General features: G+C 40.9%; 1 protein-coding gene across 2 annotated transcripts in view; it reads right to left on the reverse strand.

The window, feature by feature from the left end:
- Positions 1-17,487: 17,487 nt before the first annotated feature.
- kiaa1328 (KIAA1328 ortholog) overlaps positions 17,488-22,610 on the reverse strand; it is a 102,962-nt gene continuing 97,839 nt past the window's right edge. For both annotated transcript variants that reach the window (XM_034167092.1, XM_034167091.1), the window contains exon 11: positions 17,488-17,890. In XM_034167092.1, coding sequence (XP_034022983.1) covers positions 17,662-17,890 — 229 coding nt within the window. In that variant the 3' untranslated portion in view covers positions 17,488-17,661. The remainder of the gene's footprint in view (positions 17,891-22,610) is intronic.

Consider the following 22,610-nt stretch of genomic DNA (forward strand, 5'->3'; position numbering starts at 1 on the left):
GTACTTTTGAGTGACAAATCGTACAAGCGTAGTTTGATGTCAAAATGTGTGCCTGGTACAAAAAATGCATACAGGTTGGGAGGTCTGCTGTAATATTGCACCTCACACCTCATTTTAACAGCAACACACCCAAGGGCAGAATTAAGCACACACACTCTCGCCTTTTAAAGAATGTGGGAGACGGGCATGAAAATAACAATAAGATTACTTGAAAACTAGCAATGACACGCGCAGTGCATGCTACTTTGTGCTGGGTGTAAGATAGGGCCCACCATCTGTAATAAACTTGTCTGTTTATTCTGCAGTTAATAACACCGGGAGACTCTTTACAGGTGAACATGCAAGCTTTCTTCATTAGCCTCTTGCGCCCTCTTGTGCCATGAACAACTGACAGCCGTAAAACAATCACAAAACCCCTTCAGTGTCGTTACACATTCCTTGACATCTCCCCCTTTTAAAGTGTGAACATTCTTTCCCATTACCTAGAAACATAACCCTTCAGAGTAAAACTGAAAACAACTTCCTTTCTCTTTTTTTTTACAGGCACATAAACAAAACTCCAGCAGCGACTAAACGGATCATAAACAACTTCACATTAATCTTCTTCCTTGTATTATTTTCCAAAACAAGATACTTTCTTCACCAAACCACAACAAAATGTTCTTCACAAATCAAGCCTTTGAACAGGTTTAACAATCCTGCCGGACCTGGTCTTCAGTTTACCAGGCATCATTATTGATCCAAGAGCATTACAGCCCTTTTCCCCAACAGTGTGTTTTCTGGAGACGTCCCCTCTGGCAGTTCTTGGACATAGCAACGGTTTTGCCTCTACCTGGTTTCTTGCTCTGTCTCAATGAGGTATGACCTGTCAGTCATGCTGTCACCAGTCACAGCTGCACATGTGGACCACATCTTTTGGGAGTCCAGCTGAGTGAGAACAGAGACCCCAGGCTGCAGTGGTGTGAGCTGTCTCACTCCATGTCACTTATTATAGTGGAAGGCCTGTTTACCTTTCTCTACAGCATCCTTCACTTTGATGTGCTGGCAATTTGGTCATTTTGGTTGCAGGTTTTTAGCCAGAGTTGGTAAAGCTGTCCACATTTTCTGGCCCATTAAGGGTTCTGCTGGACTGACAGGTGTACGAGGCATTGGAGACAGCTACGATTTTTCACGACTGGCATGCAATTCCTCTTTCGTGCACTGTGACTAATTTTTCCCATAATGCCTTTTGGCATATGTGTCTGTTAATGCTCACCCTTCAGAATTAGCGCATTATTCAAAACATATGTGCAGTATTTTCATTTTGTAAACATGACTCATTTACCGTTAATGTTGATAAACTGTCCAGAATTAGTAGTTTATAAGTGAAACCATGAGTAAAAAGTGCTTTGCATTTCATGTCTCCTGCCCACTGTCTGTGTTGTAGTATGTGGAAAGTAATTTTTTTTTTTCTGGGCAGCAATAAGCAGGGTGCATAAAGCCAGAAGCTCTGGCTCCTTGTTTGTTTGGTGTTTGTGACTGGCTTTGATTTTGTTCAGAAGCCTTGGTAGTGCTTAAACTCAAACTGACAGTGTACCAAGTCAGTACTAAAAGTTAGCAGTTAGCTATAACTAATGCTAATTTTTTAAAAATGGTTTATCAGTTTAGCATTATAAAAATTAACTTTTCAGGCAGTGGATTAGCGGTTATCAAAGCTAACTTTTTGGTTAGCTGTGCCCACCACTGATGTCGTTGGCATGTGGAGTATCTCCAGGCATCTGGAGTAATAGTCTGATGTGACCAGAAAGTTCTCTTTTCCATATTGACATAGATCTACTCTAATTTTCTTCCACTGCCTATCTGGGAGGGGTGGTGAGAGAAGAGGCTTCCTGCTCTGTGCTCTCCTATGTCCCCTACAGTTCTCCACTTTTTGTGTGATTCGTGATGCTAAGCCAGGCCACCACACCAAAGTGTTTGCTCTCATTCTGCATTTATGTCTTGATGACCATCGTGAATACGATCTAACATTTCCAATCTCATGGATGTTGGTATCACCATCCTGCTGCCTCGGAGTACTAATCCATCATGTACAGACAGTTCATTTCTGACAGGAAAATAGTCTCTTACACTGCTGTGTGTATGTGATGAGTGCTCAGGCCACCCCTTTTAATGTACCTGATCACCTCTTGAAGTTGTTCATGAGCAATGGTCTCTGTGCTGATGCTGTCCAGTTTCATATGAGATGCCTGAATGCTAACGAACACTAACGACTGTAACAAACACTACATAGGTGAGACTAAGCAACCTTTACACAAAAGGCTATACCAGCACCGCAGAGAGGGCGCCAGTGGACCTCAGTCTGCAGTTCATCTCCACCTTAAAGACACTAACCACACGTGTGAGGACAAGATAGTTAAAATCTTAGCCAGAGAGAAGAAATGGTTTGAGAGAGGGGTCAAGGAGGCATTCTATGTGAAATAGTTGAAACCCAGCCTTAACCGGGGAGGGGGTCTGAGACACGCTTTGTCCCCTGTTTACAATGAGGTACTCAGGTCAAAGCAGTTTCAATCTTTTGTTCATGGTAATGAGTCATTCACGTCATCAGGAAAGTTGTCGAGGGAGCTATCAGGAGAGGCGTCCGTCCCATCATTAGGAGGGTGCTAACTAGAGCACAATAGGTGCTAATTAGAGCTATTGTTTAGTGACTAGCCTATAGCAGTCTGCCTCTCGGTAGGAGGGGTCTGGTTAGGTTTAAAACTCCAGCTTTTGTGGCTTCTGTTTATTCTTCTCTACAAGAGTCAAGACAGAAGTCAGACTACCAGAGCAAAATTTTACCTGAGGAAGCTTCTGCGATTTGCGTCAAGCAACCCAGTCCAGTCGAAAATTCAAGCTTCTTTACTATGGAAACCACCTGGACAACTGAGAGCCTACACAGAAACAATTATTGGATTATTTTTTCAGATAACTTTGAAAACTATTATCGGATTAATTATTTTCAGATGAATTTTTGTCCGATAATTTTTAGACCGTTAACTTGGTAAACAAAGGTGAACACATGTGCAGTTACCCTCCGCAAACAGTCAAGAAGTGTTTGTGTAAGAAACCACTCTGTCTTTTGCAGGCAAAGGAGAACTGGTCACCAAAAAAAAGAAACATTTCTTTTAACACCATATTGATATGTGGTTAACTTATGGTTCAAATTTTAACCAAACTTATTTTGGACAAGTTATTTAAATTAACGTCACTTCTGAAGTTTTATAAAGTGAAAATATCAGATATATGTTTTAGTTTTAAAGTAATGCGCTAATTTTTAAGCTTTTAGTGTGGGCATGCTGTGCTCAGCAGTGCATTATGGGTAGGATAGGGTAATCTCAGTACAGTAATCTCAGTAAATTCACGACAGGAGAATGCATTTGAGACACTCTGATCAGGACAACAGCATTAAACTCTAGTGCCTAAAACTCTCGTGAATATATTCTCTGGGTTTATAGACGTTGTTTTTGTGTTTGCTTTTATTAAATTCCATGCATCTTAAACATAGCAAGTAGCGACGCAGATTATCTGGAATTTTGTTTTGGCAAGTTTTCAAGGTCTCTACTGCCATCTACTGGCCAGTAGTGTTCATAGCAGTGCTCAGACGCTGAGCAGACACTGTACCACAGAACCACATGGTGTAAAAGTTCAGAGCACCCAATTTATGTTCTCACACACATTGTACGTTCAAAAACCACACGTCGGACTTGACGTAAACGTAAACAGAAGCTTTTTTTTCAAACTTAATTTACAAAAACTCTCGATGGGAGACGTCAAAGTTTAAACAAAACAGCAACAAAAAAAAACAACATTACAAGACAGCTTTGCGATGTTTGCACAGGCACAAGAACAGGTTTGATTTTCATCTGACCATATGATCGGTGATCAGGAGGTGGTCGGTTATATCAGACGGTTATCTAATTACAACTTGGCTTTTTTTTTTTTTTTGAAAATGCCTTTACAACCCCTGGCAAAAATTATGGAATCACCGGCCTCTGAGGATGTTCATTCAGTTGTTTAATTTTGTAGAAAGAAAGCAGATCACAGACATGACACAAAACTAAAGCCATTTCAAATGACAACTTTCTGGCTTTAAGAAACACTATAAGAAATCAAGAAAAAAAGATTGTGGCAGTCAGTAACGGTTACTTTTTTAGACCAAGCAGAGGAAAAAAATATGGAATCACTCAATTCTGAGGAAAAAATTATGGAATCACCCTGAAAATTTTCATCGCCCAAACTAACACCTGCATCAAATCAGATCTACTCGTTGACATTGACGCTATGTGTCTTTTTACAAGGAATGTTTTCGCAGTTTTTGCTCTATGGCAAGATGCATTATCATCTTGAAACATCCCCAAACATCCTTTCAATTGTCCAAAATATCAACGTAAACTTGTGCATTTATTGATGATGTAATGACAGCCATCTCCCCAGTGCCTTTACCTGACATGCAGCCCCATATCATCAATGACTGTCGAAATTTACATGTTCTCTTCAGGCAGTCATCATTATAAATCTCACTGGAACGGCACCAAACAAAAGTTCCAGCATCATCACCTTGCCCAATGCAGATTCGAGATTCATCACTGAATATGACTTTCATCCAGTCATCCACAGTCCACGAATGCTTTTCCTTAGCCCATTGTAACCTTGTTTTTTTTCTGTTTAGGTGTTAATGATGGCTTTCGTTTAGCTTTTCTGTATGTAAATCCCATTTCCTTTAGGCGGTTTCTTACAGTTCGGTCACAGACGTTGACTCCAGTTTCCTCCCATTCGTTCCTCATTTGTTTTGTTGTGCATTTTTCAATTTTTGAGACATATTGTTTTAAGTTTTCTGTCTTGATGCTTTGATGTCTTCCTTGGTCTACCAGTATGTTTGCCTTTAACAACCTTCCCTTGTTGTTTGTATTTGGTCCAGAGTTTAGGCACAGCTGACTGTGAATAACCAACATCTTTTGCAACATGGCATGATGATTTACTCTCTTTTAAGAGTTTGATAATCCTCTCCTTTGTTTCAATTGACATCTCTCGTATTGGAGCCATGATTCATGTCAGTCCACTTGGTGCAACAGCTCTCCAAGGTGTGTTCACTCCTTTTTAGATGCAGACTAACGAGCAGATCTGATATGATGCAGGTGTTAGTTTTGGGGATGAAAATTTACAGGGTGATTCCATAATTTTTTCCTCAGAATTGAGTGATTCCATATTTTTTTCCTCTGCTTGGTCTAAAAAAGTAACCGTTACTGACTGCCACAATCTTTTTTTCTTGATTCCTTATAGTGTTTCTTAAAGCCAGAAAGTTGCCATTTGAAATGACTTTAGTTTTGTATCATGTCTGTGATCTGCTTTTTTTCTACAAAATTAAACAACTGAATGAACATCCTCAGAGGCTGGTGATTCCATAATTTTTGCCAGGGGTTGTATTTACAAATAAAAAATGGCTTATTTTACAAAAGCACATTTATCTGTAAACACCAACACACGACACACCTCACATTGTGTTGGTTTACATAGAATTAATCAACCAATCAGTGTAGCGGAGCCACATTTTACCCAGAATGGCGTCTGTCTGTGTTTGTTACAAAACTTCAGAATTGGTGCATTATTCAACATTAAAAGATATATGTTATATCTTAACTTTGCACAAATGACAGAATTGACATTAATTGAGTTATTCTATCAGTATTCATTTTATTTATACACCAAACCATAACTCAGGAGGGCTTTATTTTCCAAGACCTCGGCCTGATGGCAGCACTGTGATTGGTTAGTGTTGAGCTTTCTGGCTTTTTTCTGTTGTGTCTGTGCTGGAAGCCATGTAGTAAACTGGAGCTTCCAGCAGGGAGCAGGATGCTGAAAGACAGAAGTGCTGACTTGTTTGAGTCTGTTGTCGCTTTTGAACGATCTTGGTGTTAAAGCTTAAAATCAGCATGTTAGTAGTTGCAACTATCTCAGAGACAATGCTGGAACTTATCGGTTATCTGTAATTTCCGATACATTTTTGGGTGGTTTATGGTTTTATCTTTATCAAAGATAACTTTTCAGTTATCTGATTATCTGTTATTGAAGTTCATTTTTTGGTTATCTGTGCCCACCACTGCTGATGTGTTTTCAAGATCTTGGGAGTTCATCAATGGAATAAGTGGTTCGTGATCTGTAATTAGTTTGAATTCAGGCAGGCCATACAGATATTTCTCAAATGTTTCACATGCCCACATTGATGCTAGGCACTTCTTCTCAATTTGTGCATACCTTTTCTCAGCATCACTCAGTCACCTTGAACAGAATGCTACCGTCCTCCAAACTTCACTATGAAGCTGAAGCAGGACACCCCCTATACCACAGCTGCTAGCATCAGCTGAGCCTTTGTGCTCCTGTTGGTATCATAATACACCAAGGCAGGAGGTGTGGTGAGCAAATGTTTGATTTTGTTGAAGGCTGCCTGCTGCACTGGGCCCCATGTCCAAACTGGTGTCGATTTTAGCAGTTCATATGATGCTGACCCACTGTAGCTAAGTCAGGAATGTATTTTCCCAAGTCATTGATCATGACAAGGGCTCTCCTCAGCTCTTTGAAGTTTTTAGGTGGGGTGAATGTATTGACTGCTGACACTTTAACTGGATCTGGACCTGCCCCATTGGTAGGTTCTTTTATGTGATGAGTGATCTCAAAAAGAATTGGACAAGAAACAGATTCAAAGTTTAGATGTTGTATTGAAAAGGTGCCTACACTGATTACAGAGTCATCTAACAGCGCTGGGGTCTTCGAACAGATCACATGCAAGATCTGGAACAAAGAGCCCAGATTTCCGCTCTAAGCTAACTTTTATTTCTGTGCCTAGGCTTGCTCCAGGTGGGCGGTCCTTAGCCTGTCATGAATCAGTGGCTATGTGATTGGCTGCAAAGTGATGTGAAGTAGGCAGGTATAAGCGGGTGTCTGCTCATGTTGCGTTCAAGACAGCATGTAAAAATCTTATGGTGTATGTCTGCATGCCACGCAACAAATCAGAGTGTTCCATCATGCTGATTCTTTTCCAAATAGATGTGAATACTTTGATTTTATCAATTAGACATCCATAAAAAGATCAAATTGTTTTATCAATTAGACAGCTATAAAAAGATCAGATAGTCTTATCAATTAGACATCTATAAAAGATCAGATGGTTTTATCAATTATACAGCTATAAAGATCAGACAGTCATGCCAAATACAAGGACATTTTGGATGTGCATTGGCCATTTTGTAATATGCATCATGAAACACTCTGACACCGTCTTTGTTAATCACCTGGCCCAGGAAGTGTAACTCAGTTTGCTCCATGACATTCTGTAGTCGCTTTTTGTGCTCATCCATGTTTTTGCTGTGAACAATAATATCATCCATGTAGACTGCAACTCCCTGTAGACCCTCCAGAGTCTCTACCATCTTTCTATGAAAAATTTCAGGAGCGCTGGTGATCCCAAAGGGGAGGCATTTGAAACAGTATCTCCCATAGGGTGTTCAGAAGGTGGTCAATCTCTGGCTATCTTTGTCCAGAGGGATTTGCCAGAAGCTGCATCTAAAGAAGACTGTTGAATCACTAAGTTGAGCTATCATTTCTTCAGATGTTGACAAAATGAACCTCTCTCTTTTAACAGCTCTGTTCAGCCCCTTCAATTCAACACAGATTCATGCCCTTCCATTCTTTTTCAGGACAGGCACCGTCTGTGCACACCACTCAGTGGGCTGTCACAGCCTCAGTGATGTCATTGGCTTTCATTCAGCCCAACTCCTTCACTGCCACTAGCAGAGGTATGGCACAGTGTTCTGTGGTCACTGCATCGGTTCTGAGCATTTTGTTGTAGTTCAGTTTTCACAGGCTGTGTTTTCAGTAAGACAAACCCCTGGACCACTCAGACTATTCTTAGTAATGTGCAGGGCTATTTTTAGCTTTAGTGTTGTATACACATCTTCCCTTAAAACATTACAATATGCCCCAGTATCTATTTTGAACTCTGTGGGTTTGTTTTCAATATCAAGTGTTACTGTCCACTTGTCACCCTCATGTGGCATGTTTTTAACTGAGCCAACATAATAATGTTCATTTTGTACATCTTCAGTCACTTCACTCACTAGTGCAGTCCTGCACACTCTTTCCCAGTACCCCCTTTTCCACATTTGTTGCATGTTGACTGCTTCGCTGGTGACTTATCCTGCAAGCTGTGAGGTCTTTTCTGCACCACCCACATCTTCTGCGGTCAGTGACTTGGTGTTTATCCTTGTCCTTCCATGATTGCCATCCTTTGAACTGCTCACCGCTGCTGCTTTTATGAGTCATTCTCAGGATTTGGATTTTTGTCTTGGTTACGTATGCTCTGTCTTAGTTGATTTACTTTATTGTTTTCTTCTGGTGTTAGTTTTCTTGCTGGGTTTTTTTCTGCTTGGGGTTTTCTGTCCCTATCTCGCTTGTCTGTCTGTTGGTGCTTGGTGTTTCCCTCAGGCTGGCCAAACCCTTGTTCTGGTGCTTTCCACACACACCTTCGATCGATGAGCCTTGTGCCTAATTCTTTCCAGCTCTGTTCCGTCTGTTCTCATAGTCCTGCCTGTTTTCTCGACCACGCTTACCCTGATGATTTTTGTACTGCTCTATTATTTGGACTGCCTACTTGTGTACCAACCTCTGTTATCCACACCAATAAACTCTTAATCAGAGCCTTGCATTTGTGTCCAGCCATTCCTGACCATCCAGCCTGATAGTCACTTCTTGAACTGCACAGGATTGCTCCCCCAACTGGTTAACATGCATTTTAACCTCCTCTGATTAAACAAAAGCTCTCCAGTGGGTTGTAACTTCGCCATCTCTGCGCACTTCTGACACCATGTAATAAACTTGTCTGTTTATTCTGAGGTTAATAACACTGGGAGACACTTTAAAGGTGAACACGCTAGCCTTCTTTATTAGCCTCTTGCGCCCTCCTGTGCCACAAAAAACTAACAGCCATCAAACATTGTCGCAAACCCCTTCACTGTCGTAACACATTCCTTGACACCATCTTCATCATACAACCCCAATTTCAATGAAGTTGGGACGTTGTATAAAATGTAAATAAAAACAGAACACAATGATTTGCAAATCCTCTTCAACATGGTGTAAGGCAGTTAAGCTGTTAATAAGCCTACAAGCATGCTGTTCTATTTTGTTTTAATTTTTCCAAGCCTAGGTTGGGTCAATGAATGCAGCATCACTATCTAAGTAACGTTTTTCCATCGCGAGATTTGTTATTCAGTTCTCTTCGTTGTATGGCGCTCATGGCTCACTGCATGGACACTGCTAAAACGGTTTGTTTGTTTTGTAAAGCGGTTTGTGCCAGAGATAGAGGCCAAAACAACACAGGTATTATCCAGGCGATCATCAGCTGTGATTGTACACTAACCTGTTGCCGGAGCCAAGTAAAGTTTGCAGAAGATCCTTTGTCATGTGAATCACAGTACCCACGCACCTCTGACGCACCAGAAGCTAAAGCACGACAATATATTCCATTGATTACACCACAAAGACAAGATATTTAATGTTCAAACTACTAAACTTTATTGTTTTTGTCCAAATATTTGCTCATTTTGAAATGGATGCCTGCAACACATTTCAAAAAAGTTGGGACAGTGGTATGTTTACCACTGTGTTACATCACCTTTCCTTCTAACAACACTCAATAAGCCTTTGGGAACTGAGGACACTAATTGTTGAAGCTTTGTAGGTGGAATACGAGGTCTGTCCGTAAAGTATCGTACCTTTTTATTTTTTTCAAAAACTATCTATCTCGGCTTTCAGTGCTTACCAGCCCAGTGAGTATAAAAGAACTTGTGGAGAGCTGGACATGTCCCAACTTGTCCTCTAACACTCCGAAATGGAGGTGTTCCTTTGTCTCGCTTCATCAGCGAATTGGTCATGACGCGCGAAGCCTCCACGCGGCTTTCCATGACAAAATCTCTTGTTAAAAGTGAAATCTGCCGGAAAATGGATGATGTCCAGGTCTTGTGATAACCAGAGAAAGAGCACACGACGGTGTCATATCCACAGAGCCATCAGCTTAGAAATGATCCAGTGGTTTGTGCCGCATCGTCGCAGCTCGCAGCGCGGCGCACCGACCGTCCTTTAAAGGGGTCCTTAAACCTGTAGTTAAAGTCCTTATTCTCTGTGAAGCCCGTAAAATTTTCACTGAAAGCCAGATAAATTTTTCGAATGGTTTCCAGGTGCCAGTCTCTAACAGCTTCTGAAAAAATTCTGATGCCATTCCGCCATTTCCAGACAATGAAAATCCGACGAGGGGGCGGGACCACTCCTTCCACAAGGCGTGCTCACAGGCGAATGACGTCACCGACAGGCGTGGAAAAACTCACGCATGCGCACGAGGGTTCAAGCATGTCTGACGTAAAAACATATGAATGAAATCCATATAGTTTTTGAAAAAAATAAAAAGGTACGATACTTTACGGACAGACCTCGTATTTTCAAATTCTTGCTTGATGTACGGCTTCAGTTGTTCAACAGTCCGGGGTCTCCATTGTCTTTTTGTGCTTCATAATGTGCCACACATTTTCAATGGGCGACAGGTCTGGACTGCAGGCAGGCCAGTCTAGTACCCGCACTCTTTTACTACGAAGCCACGCTGTTGTAACACCTGCAGAATGTGACTTGGCATTGTCTTGTTGAAATAAGCAGGGACGTCCCTGAAAAAGACGTTGCTTGGATGGCATCATATGTTGCTTCAAAACCTGGATGTACCTTTCAGCATTGATGGTGCCATCACAGATGTGTAAGTTGCCCATGCCATGGGCACTAACACACCCCCATACCATCACAGATACTGGCTTTTGAACTTTGCACTGGTAGCACTCTGGATGGTCTTTTTCCTCTTTTGTGTAGCGGACACGACGTCAGTGATTTCCAAAAACAATTTGAAATGCGGACTCATCAGACCACAGCACACATTTCCACTTTGAATCTGTCCATTTCAAATGAGCTCGGGCCTAGAGAAGGCAGCTGCATTTCTGGATGTTGTTGATGAATGGCTTTCGCTTTGCATGGTAGAATTTTAACTTGCACCTATAGATGTAGCGACGAACTGTGTTAACTGACAATGGTTTTCTGAAGTGTTCCTGAGCCCACGCGGTAAGATCCTTTACACAATGATGTCGGTTTTTAATGTAGTGCCACCTGAGGGATAGAACATAATGGTCATTCGATGTTAGTTTTGGGCCTTTTTTTTTATGTGTACAAAGTTCTCCGGATTCTCTGACTCTTCTGATTATATTACGGACTGTAGATGATGGAATCCCTAAATTCCTTGCAATTGATGTTGAAAAATATTGTTCTTAAACTGTTGGACTATTTTTTCATGCAGTTGTTCACAAAGTGGCGATCGTCGCCTCATCTTTGCTTTTGAATGTCTGAGACTTTTTGGGATGCTCCTTTTATACCTAGTCATGACACTCACAATTAGTGTCCCCAGTTCCCAAATGCTTATTGAGTGTTGTTAGAAGGAAAGGTGATGTAGCACAGTGGTAAACATACCAACTGTCCCAGCTGGTTTGAAACGTGTTGCAGGCATCCATTTCAAAATATCTGCACAAACACAATAAATTTTATCAGTTTGAACATTAAATAGCTTGTCTTTGTGGTGAATTCAATTGAATATAGGTTGAAGAGGATTTGCAAATCATTGTATTCTGTTTTTATTTACATTTATTTACACAACATCCCAACTTCATTGGAATTGGGGTTGTAAATTGATGCTTGATATTCTGATGACTGGGTGGGGGGGTGGGGAAGTTGCATGTCATATAGTTCCACCAGTTCTTACAATAGATAATGTGCAGGTGACACCATGGATGACATATGTGCTTACACAGCTATACTGGATTGCAACTTCCGCATTGCATAAACAGCAAATGATTGAACCTTATGTTTAGCAGGTGTGCTCTTTCACTTTATCTATGACTGTCAACACAAATTATTAAAATACGTAAAAGCCTGCCTTAAATAAGTGGCGGGCATTATGTGCATTAAAAACACTATATTTGATTGAGTCTCTTTTTTCTAAGTCCACTGCAGAGTGGTACCTTAAAATCCCCAAGCTTCATTTATGCTTCTGCAACTCTGGCCATGCAATGACATCAGCGTGTGCATGTTTTTAAGTTCTGCATCGCATCTTTATGCAATTTTTCTGGATTAATTTGTCCCTCAATGAGCTCTTATTTCTACAATCATCAACATCCAAACCAAAGGTAAGATGTACATGGATTGCGGGTCATTTGTCTTTTTCCAACTCAATGTTATGAAGTTGGTCATGTTTGAGGACTTTCCTGCCAAAAGTATTTGATCCATGATCTAAATTTAAAATATGGCGGGAGAGGAAGGAGTGGAAACGTAAAAATGACAAATCACAGCCTTTTGCAGTGTCCGATTCAGCAGGTGCACGTCAGACTGTGGTTCCCGTGTGTGAGCATGTTTTAAAAAAAAAACAGCCACGTTTTTTCTTAATGGAAATACAGTACCCACTTTCCTAGAATTGGCGAGTGTCAGTGCTTAACTTTAATTTCATGCCTGTATTACTGCGCACGCCCAAACTGCTTTGTCCAGGTACATGCGAGGAGTTTTTAATGGAAATGCATTGCGGTCGGACAGGAAGTTTTTGTCCGATGTGAGCAAAAATCTGTTATATAAAATCTGTTATATACTGTGTTTATTACATGGAAAACCAAACAAAAGCATCAGGCTTTTTTTTTTTATCTGATGAGTGCGAATATCCAGTTTATACGATGACAACTGTGGTGTGTTTTACTGTACTTACTTGGGCTTTTATTACCGAGATGTCATCAGTAATCTGAATGATGACCACATTCTGCACCCATCCAGCTGAGAAGAAGCTGTAGGCATCCAAACTTTTATATGCATTCAGGGCTTCTCCTTTGTAGAGTGATGGAGTGTTGATAAAGTAGTTGAAAATGTCTGGATACTGCACGTCTGGCTTCCGCTCAAAATAGATAAAACTGGTGAACTTCTCAAGGGAAATATTGGAGGGATCCACATTGATTCTCTGTATTTTCTCTAAATGCCTCTTCTGATGTTTGCGCGCTTTTGCCAGAGGTGGATGTTAGATAAAATGTGCTGTACAAACATGTAATCATTTATTATCTTTTATTACATCTGCTCGTTTATATTGTTCCTTTTGTATCTTAAATTCTGCAAACTGTTTCTCTCAGATATTCCCAGATAGATAGCACAGCTGCAGGTCAGCCTGTTTGCGGTTTGACATTTAGCAAGCTTCAGCAAAACCACTCACTCTGTACCTAAGGGCCCTGTCCCACTGGCATTTAGGAGGATTTGCGCATGAAATGAGGAGACAAAAGCTGAGCGTCCGCAACAAAGGTGGGCGGAAATGACAAATGTCCCGGGGTGGATCAGCGAATACATGAGGAAGAAAAGCGGATATAACAGGGAACAGAAGTGAAGGCGACCGCGGAGGCGCCCCCATGAGGGGCACAGCGGCCGTGATGCACTCGCTCCATCCGTGCCCACTGTCTGCATGCGCGACGTACCATTTGCGACCGTGATGTGGCCGTGCTGGGCACGCATCATATCTGTTTTGCACGCTGTCCCGGTCCGCCTCCAAGCCGCGCCAACCCGTCGGTTGCGGATATCAGCGGATGACAGGGGATATGCGGCGCGTTGGTTGTGTATGTCCTGAGTATGTCTTTAGTATGTGTTCAGGCGGTGATGCGGATCTCATCCGTGATGCGTGCCTCTGCGGATGATCACGGACGTGTTCGGATGGCGGCCAACTCATAAAGGAATGTTACACGGTTATTGCGGTTGTTTGGCGGATGTGGGCCATTTTTGTGCGCATTCCATCCGCAAATCCTTCTAAACGCCAGTGGGACAGGGCCCTAAGATCAGAATGTTTCAGTTGATTGCATACGTATCTGCACATGACTAATAGCACATGTTGTAACCACATGCCTGTGGACTCATGTAGCCCCCACCCTTATCTTTGTTTTTTTACACACAATAAAAGAGCCTCGCGGAGGATGTCACAGTTGGAGAACTGCACATAGCAAGCTCTGCTGCGTCTCCCTTTTGCAAAGCTCATTAAAGACATCTCAACTTTCTGTCTGAGTTCTTGTCTCAAGTGTCATTTCTTGTATGTCCAGGCGAGGTCAAACCTGACAGTGGGAGTAAGTCACCATCAAGTCACTCAAGTCATGAATCAGCAAGTTACAAGTCAAGTCTCATGTCATAATGACCAAGTGTTTGACAGCTGACTTGAGACTTGCAGACTGATGACTTGAGAATGAGTCGACAGCGACTTACTCCCACCTCTGGGTTTTGCTATATCTTACATATTAGCTCGGATGTCCACAGACGATCCAGCATCGGCCACAATGTGGTGTACACAGAGCTTGCCATCCAATATGGCTGCGTACACAAAACCGTGCGTTGCGTGTGACGTCAGTGCACATTATCTATTCCTTGCATGCCAAGGAATTGCAGTACCAACTTTGCTACTAAGGTTATCAGAATAATTGTCACATCCATACAGTAGTGTTCAGAATAATAGTAGTGCTATGTGACTAAAAAGATTAATCCAGGTTTTGAGTATATTTCTTATTGTTACATGGGAAACAAGGTTCCAGTAGATTCAGTAGATTCTCACAAATCCAACAAAACCAAGCATTTGTGATATGCACACTCTTAAGGCTATGAAATTGGGCTATTAGTAAAAAAAAGTAGAAAAGGGGGTGTTCACAATAATACAACCCCTGGCAAAAATTATGGAATCACCGGCCTCGGAGGATGTTCATTCAGTTGTTTAATTTTGTAGAAAAAAAAGCAGATCACAGACATGACACAAAACTAAAGTCATTTCAAATGGCAACTTTCTGGCTTTAAGAAACACTATAAGAAAACAAGAAAAAAAAATTGTGGCAGTCAGTAACGGTTACTTTTTTAGACCAAGCAGAGGGAAAAAAATATGGACTCACTCAATTCTGAGGAATAAATTATGGAATCACCCTGTAAATTTTCATCCCCAAAACTAACACCTGCATCAAATCAGATCTGCTCGTTAGTCTGCATCTAAAAAGGAGTGATCACATCTTGGAGAGCTGTTGCACCAAGTGGACTGACATGAATCATGGCTCCAACACAAGAGATGTCAATTGAAACAAAGGAGAGGATTACCAAACTCTTAAAAGAGGGTAAATCATCACGCAGTGTTGCAAAAGATGTTGGTTGTTCACAGTCAGCTGTGTCCAAACTCTGGACCAAATACAAACAACATGGGAAGGTTGTTAAGGGCAAACATACTGGTAGACCAAGGAAGACATCAAAGCGTCAAGACAGAAAACTTAAAGCAGTATGTCTCAAAAATGCACAACGAAACAAATGAGGAACAAATGGGAGGAAACTGGAGTCAACGTCTGTGACCGAACTGAAAGAAACCGCCTAAAGGAAATGGGATTTACATACAGAAAAGCTAAACGAAAGCCATCATTAACACCTAAACAGAAAAAAAACAAGGTTACAATGGGCTAAGGAAAAACAATCGTGGACTGTGGATGACTGGATGAAAGTCATATTCAGCGATGAAACTCAAATCCGCATTGGGCAAGGTGATGATGCTGGAACTTTTGTTTGGTGCTGTTCCAATGAGATTTATAAAGATGACTGCCTGAAGAGAACATGTAAATTTCCACAGTCATTGATGATATGGGGCTGCATGTCAGGTAAAGGCACTGGGGAGATGGCTGTCATTACATCATCAATAAATGCACAGGTTTACGTTGATATTTTGGACACTTTTATCCCATCAATTGAAAGGATGTTTGGGGATGATGAAATCATTTTTCAAGATGATAATGCATCTTGCCATAGAGCAAAAACTGTGAAAACATTCCTTGCAAAAAGACACATAGGGACAATGTCATGGCCTGCAAATAGTCCGGATCTTAATCCAACTGAAAATCTTTGGTGGAAGTTGAAGAAAATGGTCCATGACAAGGCTCCAACCTGCTGATCTGATCTGAAAGCTGATCTGGCAACAGCAATCAGAGAAAGTTGGAGCCAGATTGATGAAGAGTACTGTTTGTCACTCATTAAGTCCATGCCTCAGAGACTGCAAGCTGTTATAAAAGCCAGAGGTGGTGCAACAAAATACTAGTGATGTGTTGGAGCGTTCTTTTGTTTTTCATGATTCCATAATTTTTTCCTCAGAATTGAGTGATTCCATATTTTTTTCCCTCTGCTTGGTCTCAAAAAGTAACCGTTACTGACTGCCACAATTTTTTTTTTCCTGATTTCTTATAGTTTCTTAAAGCCAGAAAGCTGCCATTTGAAATGACTTTAGTTTTGTGTCATGTCTGTGATCTGCTTTTTTCCTACAAAATTAAACAACTGAATGAACATCCTCCGAGGCCGGTGATTCCATAATTTTTGCCAGGGGTTGTAGTAGTGTGGCATTCAGTCAGTTAATTCGTCAATTTTGTGGAACAAACAGGTGTGAATCAGGTGTCCCCTATGTAAGGATGAAGCCAGCACCTGTTGAACATGCGTTTCTCTTTGAAAGCCTGAGGAAAATGGGACGTTCAAGACATTGTTCAGAAGAACAGCGTAGTTTGATTAAAAAGTTGATGGGAGAGGGGAAAACTTATACGCAGGTGCAAAAAATTATAGGCTGTTCATCTACAATGATCTCCAATGGTTTAAAATGGACAAAAAAACCAGAGGCGCGTGGAAGAAAATGGCCTAAAGAGAAATGGAGGAATATTTTGTGGACTGATGAGAGTAAAATTGTTCTTTTTGGGTCCAAAGGCCGCAGTTTGTGAGACGACCCCCAAACTCTGAATTCAAGCCACAGTTCACAGTGAAGACAGTGAAGCATGGTGATGCAAGCATCATGATATGGGCATGTTTCTCCTACTATGGTGTTGGGCCTATATATTGTATACCAGGTATCATGGATCAGTTTGGATATGTCAAAATACTTGAAGAGGTCATGTTGCCTTATGCTGAAGAGGACATGCCCTTGAAATGGGTGTTTCAACAAGACAATGACCCCAAGCACACTAGTAAACGAGCAAAACCTTGGTTCCAAACCAACAAAATTAATGCCTTGCAGATGTGAAGAAATCATGAAAAACTACCTGTTTGTTCCACAAAATTGACGAACTCACTGACTGAATGCCACACTATTATTGTGAACACCCCTTTTCTACTTTTTTTTTTACTAATAGCCCAATTTCATAGCCTTAAGAGTATGCATATCATGAATGCTTGGTCTTGTTGGATTTGTGAGAATCTACTGGTACCTTGTTTCCCATGTAACAATAAGAAATATGCTCAAAACCTGGATTAATCTTTTTAGTCACATAGCACTACTATTATTCTGAACACTACTGTACATTAAGTGCAGCTGTTAAAGAACTTCATTTACAAAACAATATCTAAATAAAAATCATTTATTTGTATTAAAAACTTCAGGATACCAAGAGTACATTTCACAGTGTCATAAGTATTTTAATTTCGAACATATTAATCTAAACAAAAATGAATTAGAAAAGCTGAGAAACAAATTAATGGATTTCTTTTAAAACTGTACACACATCTTTGTCAGCAAATGAAAAAAATATCCTCCAGGATTTGTGTTTCCTCCTGGTCGGGTTGGGCACTCTGAGGCTGAGCAGAGTAGACGAGGGTTCTACACACTGGAGTGGAGCTACTGAGAGCCGGCCTACGGCCACTCTGTGACATCCTGTGCTTTCGTGTGGGGGTCTTGCATTGCCTTGGTGCAGAAACGGGGCTAAAAATATCCAACAATTCATTCACAGAAAAGTCCAACCTATGAAACGAAAGTAAAATTTATGTTATTTATCATATGGTTTGAGTTGTTTCAGTCAATTGACTTCAGCTTTTAAAGGTTGGCCGTGCGCGCGCGCGCACACACACACATACACACACACACACACACACAGTAAAGCCCTGTGGGCAGGTCATACTGTAAATGAGTGTCTTGAGCCTTTTTCAATGGAACACAAAACTGTACAGCAACACATCTAGTCACAGTCTGTGCTCTCAAGTACAATTGCAGTTCAACATTTGTTCTACAATATTTGTCACTTTTCACTTATTAAAACAGACCATATGAAATAAAATTGCTTTCGAAATGAAATGTTAGTAAAATGTTTCTCCCAGCAGTGCCGACTGAACCCTAAAAAGCACCGTTAAAAGTCAAAACTACTGGGCATCCTGCCAGAAAAACTGTACCTTGCAGGTGAGAGAGAAATTGAGGGAGAGAATCCAGTGATTCTCTGCTGGAATAGAAATGAGGTGAATGTGCAGGGAAATAAATAAACCAAAACGTGTAAGATTAAGCTAATAGAGATTCAGTCCCTCAGCCGGGCCGATGTGATAAATTATTCAGTGTATACACAGTCGAACGACGGCCATTCCAGATACAAAACATGAATTCTTTAAAGCACTGATGTAGCTAACGTAATTCTCTGCTTGTTTAAAGCTGCATCGATTTACATCACACAGCTCTTATAGGTAAGGGCGATGTTTGCCGTGCCCGTGTTGGTATGCACGTGGGAGGGCTGCGGACACAGCCATCAGGGCACATTTGTGTTCTTACACATCTGGCTACAGTCCTTCATAGGTCATGTTTTCACACCAATGCAAAAACATGGAGGCAAAGCACAGAGTAGCAGCTAAACGGCTTTAAAAGGCAACATTTCGTAAAACTAGTGTTTGCGCATGATTTGTGGGGGAGAGTTGCTAAACAAGGATGAACTTAGCTAATGTGGGGGGGCTGAGACTCGTGGAAGAAAATCAGTGGCCTGCCTGCCAACAGCTTCAGAGAAGCGGTGAATGTGTTTGGAAGAGCGAGACGAGGCGAGTGCAGCTCCGCGGAGAGAGAGGACGGCAGAAAGGGAAAGTGGGGGAGGGACTTTGGCTGGCTTCCTCCTCTCGAAATGTGAGAATTTGCATTTTTATTTGTTGATTTATTTAACGGACGGGGCTCTCAAACAGCCATCCATCAACATACGACATGTTGGTAATGAATAATGCATCATTTACCAGCGGTCACAATCTATAACAAGGGGAGTGTGGCAGACAGGGGTACAGTTTGGGCACAAAGCAGGGATGGTACTAGGTGCTGGCGGAGGGGGGTGGGGTGCCACAGAGATTGCTAAAAGAATGCCAATTGGTTTGCAGGGTGCCATACAGTACAACAAAGAACTTTAATTCTCAGGTTCGGTTATGAGGTAAAGTTGTGAATTGCTGCTCAATATTAATATCCCCCAAGGGAGTCATAGCAAATGCATTGCTGGAATTCGGTCTTGGTGCTCAGACAAAGTTGGGAGGTTTTAGAGAGCCTCTATTCAAAGGTTGCATTTGCATCATCAAAAGATTTTTAAACATATCTCTAGAAACAAAGAAAACAAATGAATGCAACATCTGCAAAAAAAAAAAGAAAAAGTGAAATTGTTTCACTGATACTTCATTGTGCTTTCGTAGTAAGTACACAGATGCTTCAATGCCTGAGAGAACGCTTGGTTTCTATCAGCTGGTGTGTCATCACCTAAAAAGGTGCTATCATAAGTACTTTGACAAAAACAGTACTTCAAATCATTTCCAAGTGTGAGAACAGCAGACTGAGGGCAATAAAAACTGCAACTGCAGAAGTCCACATTGTCACAATGTACTGCTGCTCTGTGGTTGTGGTTCTTTTGTAGCTCTGTACAGCCAAATAACATTCCCACAAAATTCTGCATACTCTCCTTGTGGCTTTCTTCTCACTTGTAACTTTCATTGCTTATTTGGCTCCTCGCTTTCATTAAAGATAGCCGTCTCGCCCCAGCGCCCCTTTTCATTTGCAGTCCAAACAGTAAGATAAAAAACCTATAATGGCCACTGCGTATATCCTGCATGTCAATTTCCCAGCCAATCAATAACAGGCGGGCAATGGCAGGAAGGATGGAGATGAGATGGGCGGGGTGTGCTGGAACCGTTTCATTACTAACTAGCACAGGATTCATGAAAGGCTTAAGAAGGTCACTTAATGTTAACCCAGCTTCGTTTTCCAATTTGCACATGAAGATTGAACTGGTTACAATTAGATAGTCACAAGGCCACTGTTGCTCAGTGAAAGAAATAGGTTCAGGTAACATGACATACCTGACAATCCCACTATAATTTGTCTAAGCTTATTTCTACCTTGGTTCATTTGCCATATCCTTCACAAGCACAGGCCAAAATTTGACTTAAAAACAGTCTACATTTTCTTTTAATTTAGGGAATGTTGTCAGAAGTCTTTGCTGTTTATATTTTGTGCAATTAAAATATTATATTTCACTCTACATAAAGCAAAATGTTCAATGTCTCGTGGCTATTCTTTACCCGTCCAGGTGGGGGCTTTTAAATACAAGAATTTGAAATGGTCCACCCCACACTGCTGCAATAGTTAGTATTGTTCTGTTTTCACTAACTTAAAGGCTGCAACTACTCAAGTAAGACATTATTACCTGGTAAGACATTATTACCTACAACAAGAAGATTGTTTTTGTTTGTTTGAGGTTTTTTTTTTTTTTTGGGGGGGGGACGCTCCTGCATATATCTATTCACTATTCACTTCTCCATGTTGGTATGGGTCAGAAATCTGTGTCCATCTGACAATTTCCCTTGTCTAAACTGTATCGAATAACATCCAATATGTTGTCCAACACACATTTATTTATTTGCTAATTTTTGGAAGTCCTTATGTTAAGTAACAGCACAGGCTGTGGTGTGCACGTGTTACACTGAGTTCCTATATGTTGTTAAACTCACCACCAGGGAAGCACTTTGTTACAAAGTGAGATGCATACAGGAAAAAAGATGTGACTTACATGTGATTTTTTTCCCCTCTTCATGTTTTTTGTAAGGTGCAACTCATACTCTGGAAAATAGAGTAACCTGTTTCAGACTGGCATCTCATCCAGAGGGAGTCATCAAATCTAATCTGTTTGATGCTATGGAAAATGGAGATATGCACTGACTCCAATTGGCCTCAGGGCTACATTGGACTACTTCTTTAATAATGGCTCCCACTGTTTTCCATGTTACAGACAATTGTTAGCCCTTGGCATAAGTATGTACTATGAGTCCTTTCTAGTTACTGTGTAGCATGTTCACATTGCATTTTTATGTTACCAACATGTGGAAGACACCTTGACCTTTAGTTTAAAATATAATCAAGTAAAATGTGCTGAGAGAGGGAAAGAAAATTCACACCACACGTTAGCTCTGATTAGATTCTCGCCTACTCAGTGTCAAACTCACTAAAAATAAAAATAAAAAACAGCAGTTTTGCCTTAATACTATTCAGTAGAATTTATTTAGTTTCCCTCATATTTATTTTTACACAATGAATTATGGAAACCCTCTGAGAAAAAAGTCTAATCCAAATAAATGGATTACAACCGTCTAAAGAAATGTACATGAAAAAAACATGGTGAGAGAAAAACCACAAAAGATCTCTGAGAAGCAGACTTCCTCATTACCAGTAGGAAAAAGAGAGAGAGAAAAAAGATGCTGAAAGTCCAACAATTTTAATAGGCTTTGGAGGTGTAAGTGGATGGTAATAAGATCTGATACCCTGGGTCCCCTGCTGGAATTAATAGGCATGTGTTCAGGCTCACAGTTCAAAGTGGACCACACATCCCTTTGTTTAAGAGTTACTCATCAGAACCTCTAAACTTTGAGTTCTTTTAAGGAACAATCCCCCAGGACAAAGACAGGGGGGACAACAAACTCCTATCAACTACAACCCCTGGCAATAATTATGGAATCACCGGCCTCGGAGGATGTTCATTCAGTTGTTTAATTTTGTAGAAAAAAAAAGCAGATCATAGACATGACACAAAACTAAAGTCACATCAAATGGCAACTTTCTGGCTTTAAGAAACACTATAAGAAATCAGGAAAAAAAATAATGGCATTCAGTAACGGTTACTTTTTTAGACCAAGCAGAAGAAAAAAATATGGAATCACTCAATTCTGAGGAAAAAATTATGGAATCACCCTGTAAATTTTCATCCCCAAAACTAACACCTGCATCAAATCAGATCTGCTTGTTAGTCTGCATCTAAAAAGGAGTGATCACACCTTGGAGAGCTGTTGCACCAAGTGGACTGACATGAATCATGGCTCCAACACGAGCGATGTCAATTGAAACAAGGGAGAGGATTATCAAACTCTTAAAAGAAGGTAAATCATCACGCAATGTTGCAAAAGATGTTGGTTGTTCACAGTCAGCTGTGTCTAAACTCTGGACCAAATACAAACAACATGGGAAGGTTGTTAAAGGCAAACATACTGGTAGACCAAGGAAGACATCAAAGCGTCAAGACAGAAAACTTAAAACAATATGTCTCAAAAATCGAAAATGCACAACAAAACAAATGAGGAACGAATGGGAGGAAACTGGAGTCAACGTCTGTGACCGAACTGTAAGAAACCGCCTAAAGGAAATGGGATTTACATACAGAAAAGCTAAACGAAAGCCATCATTAACACCT

The sequence above is a fragment of the Thalassophryne amazonica genome, chromosome 3 (genome assembly GCF_902500255.1).
Source record: "Thalassophryne amazonica chromosome 3, fThaAma1.1, whole genome shotgun sequence".
NCBI lineage: Eukaryota > Metazoa > Chordata > Actinopteri > Batrachoidiformes > Batrachoididae > Thalassophryne > Thalassophryne amazonica.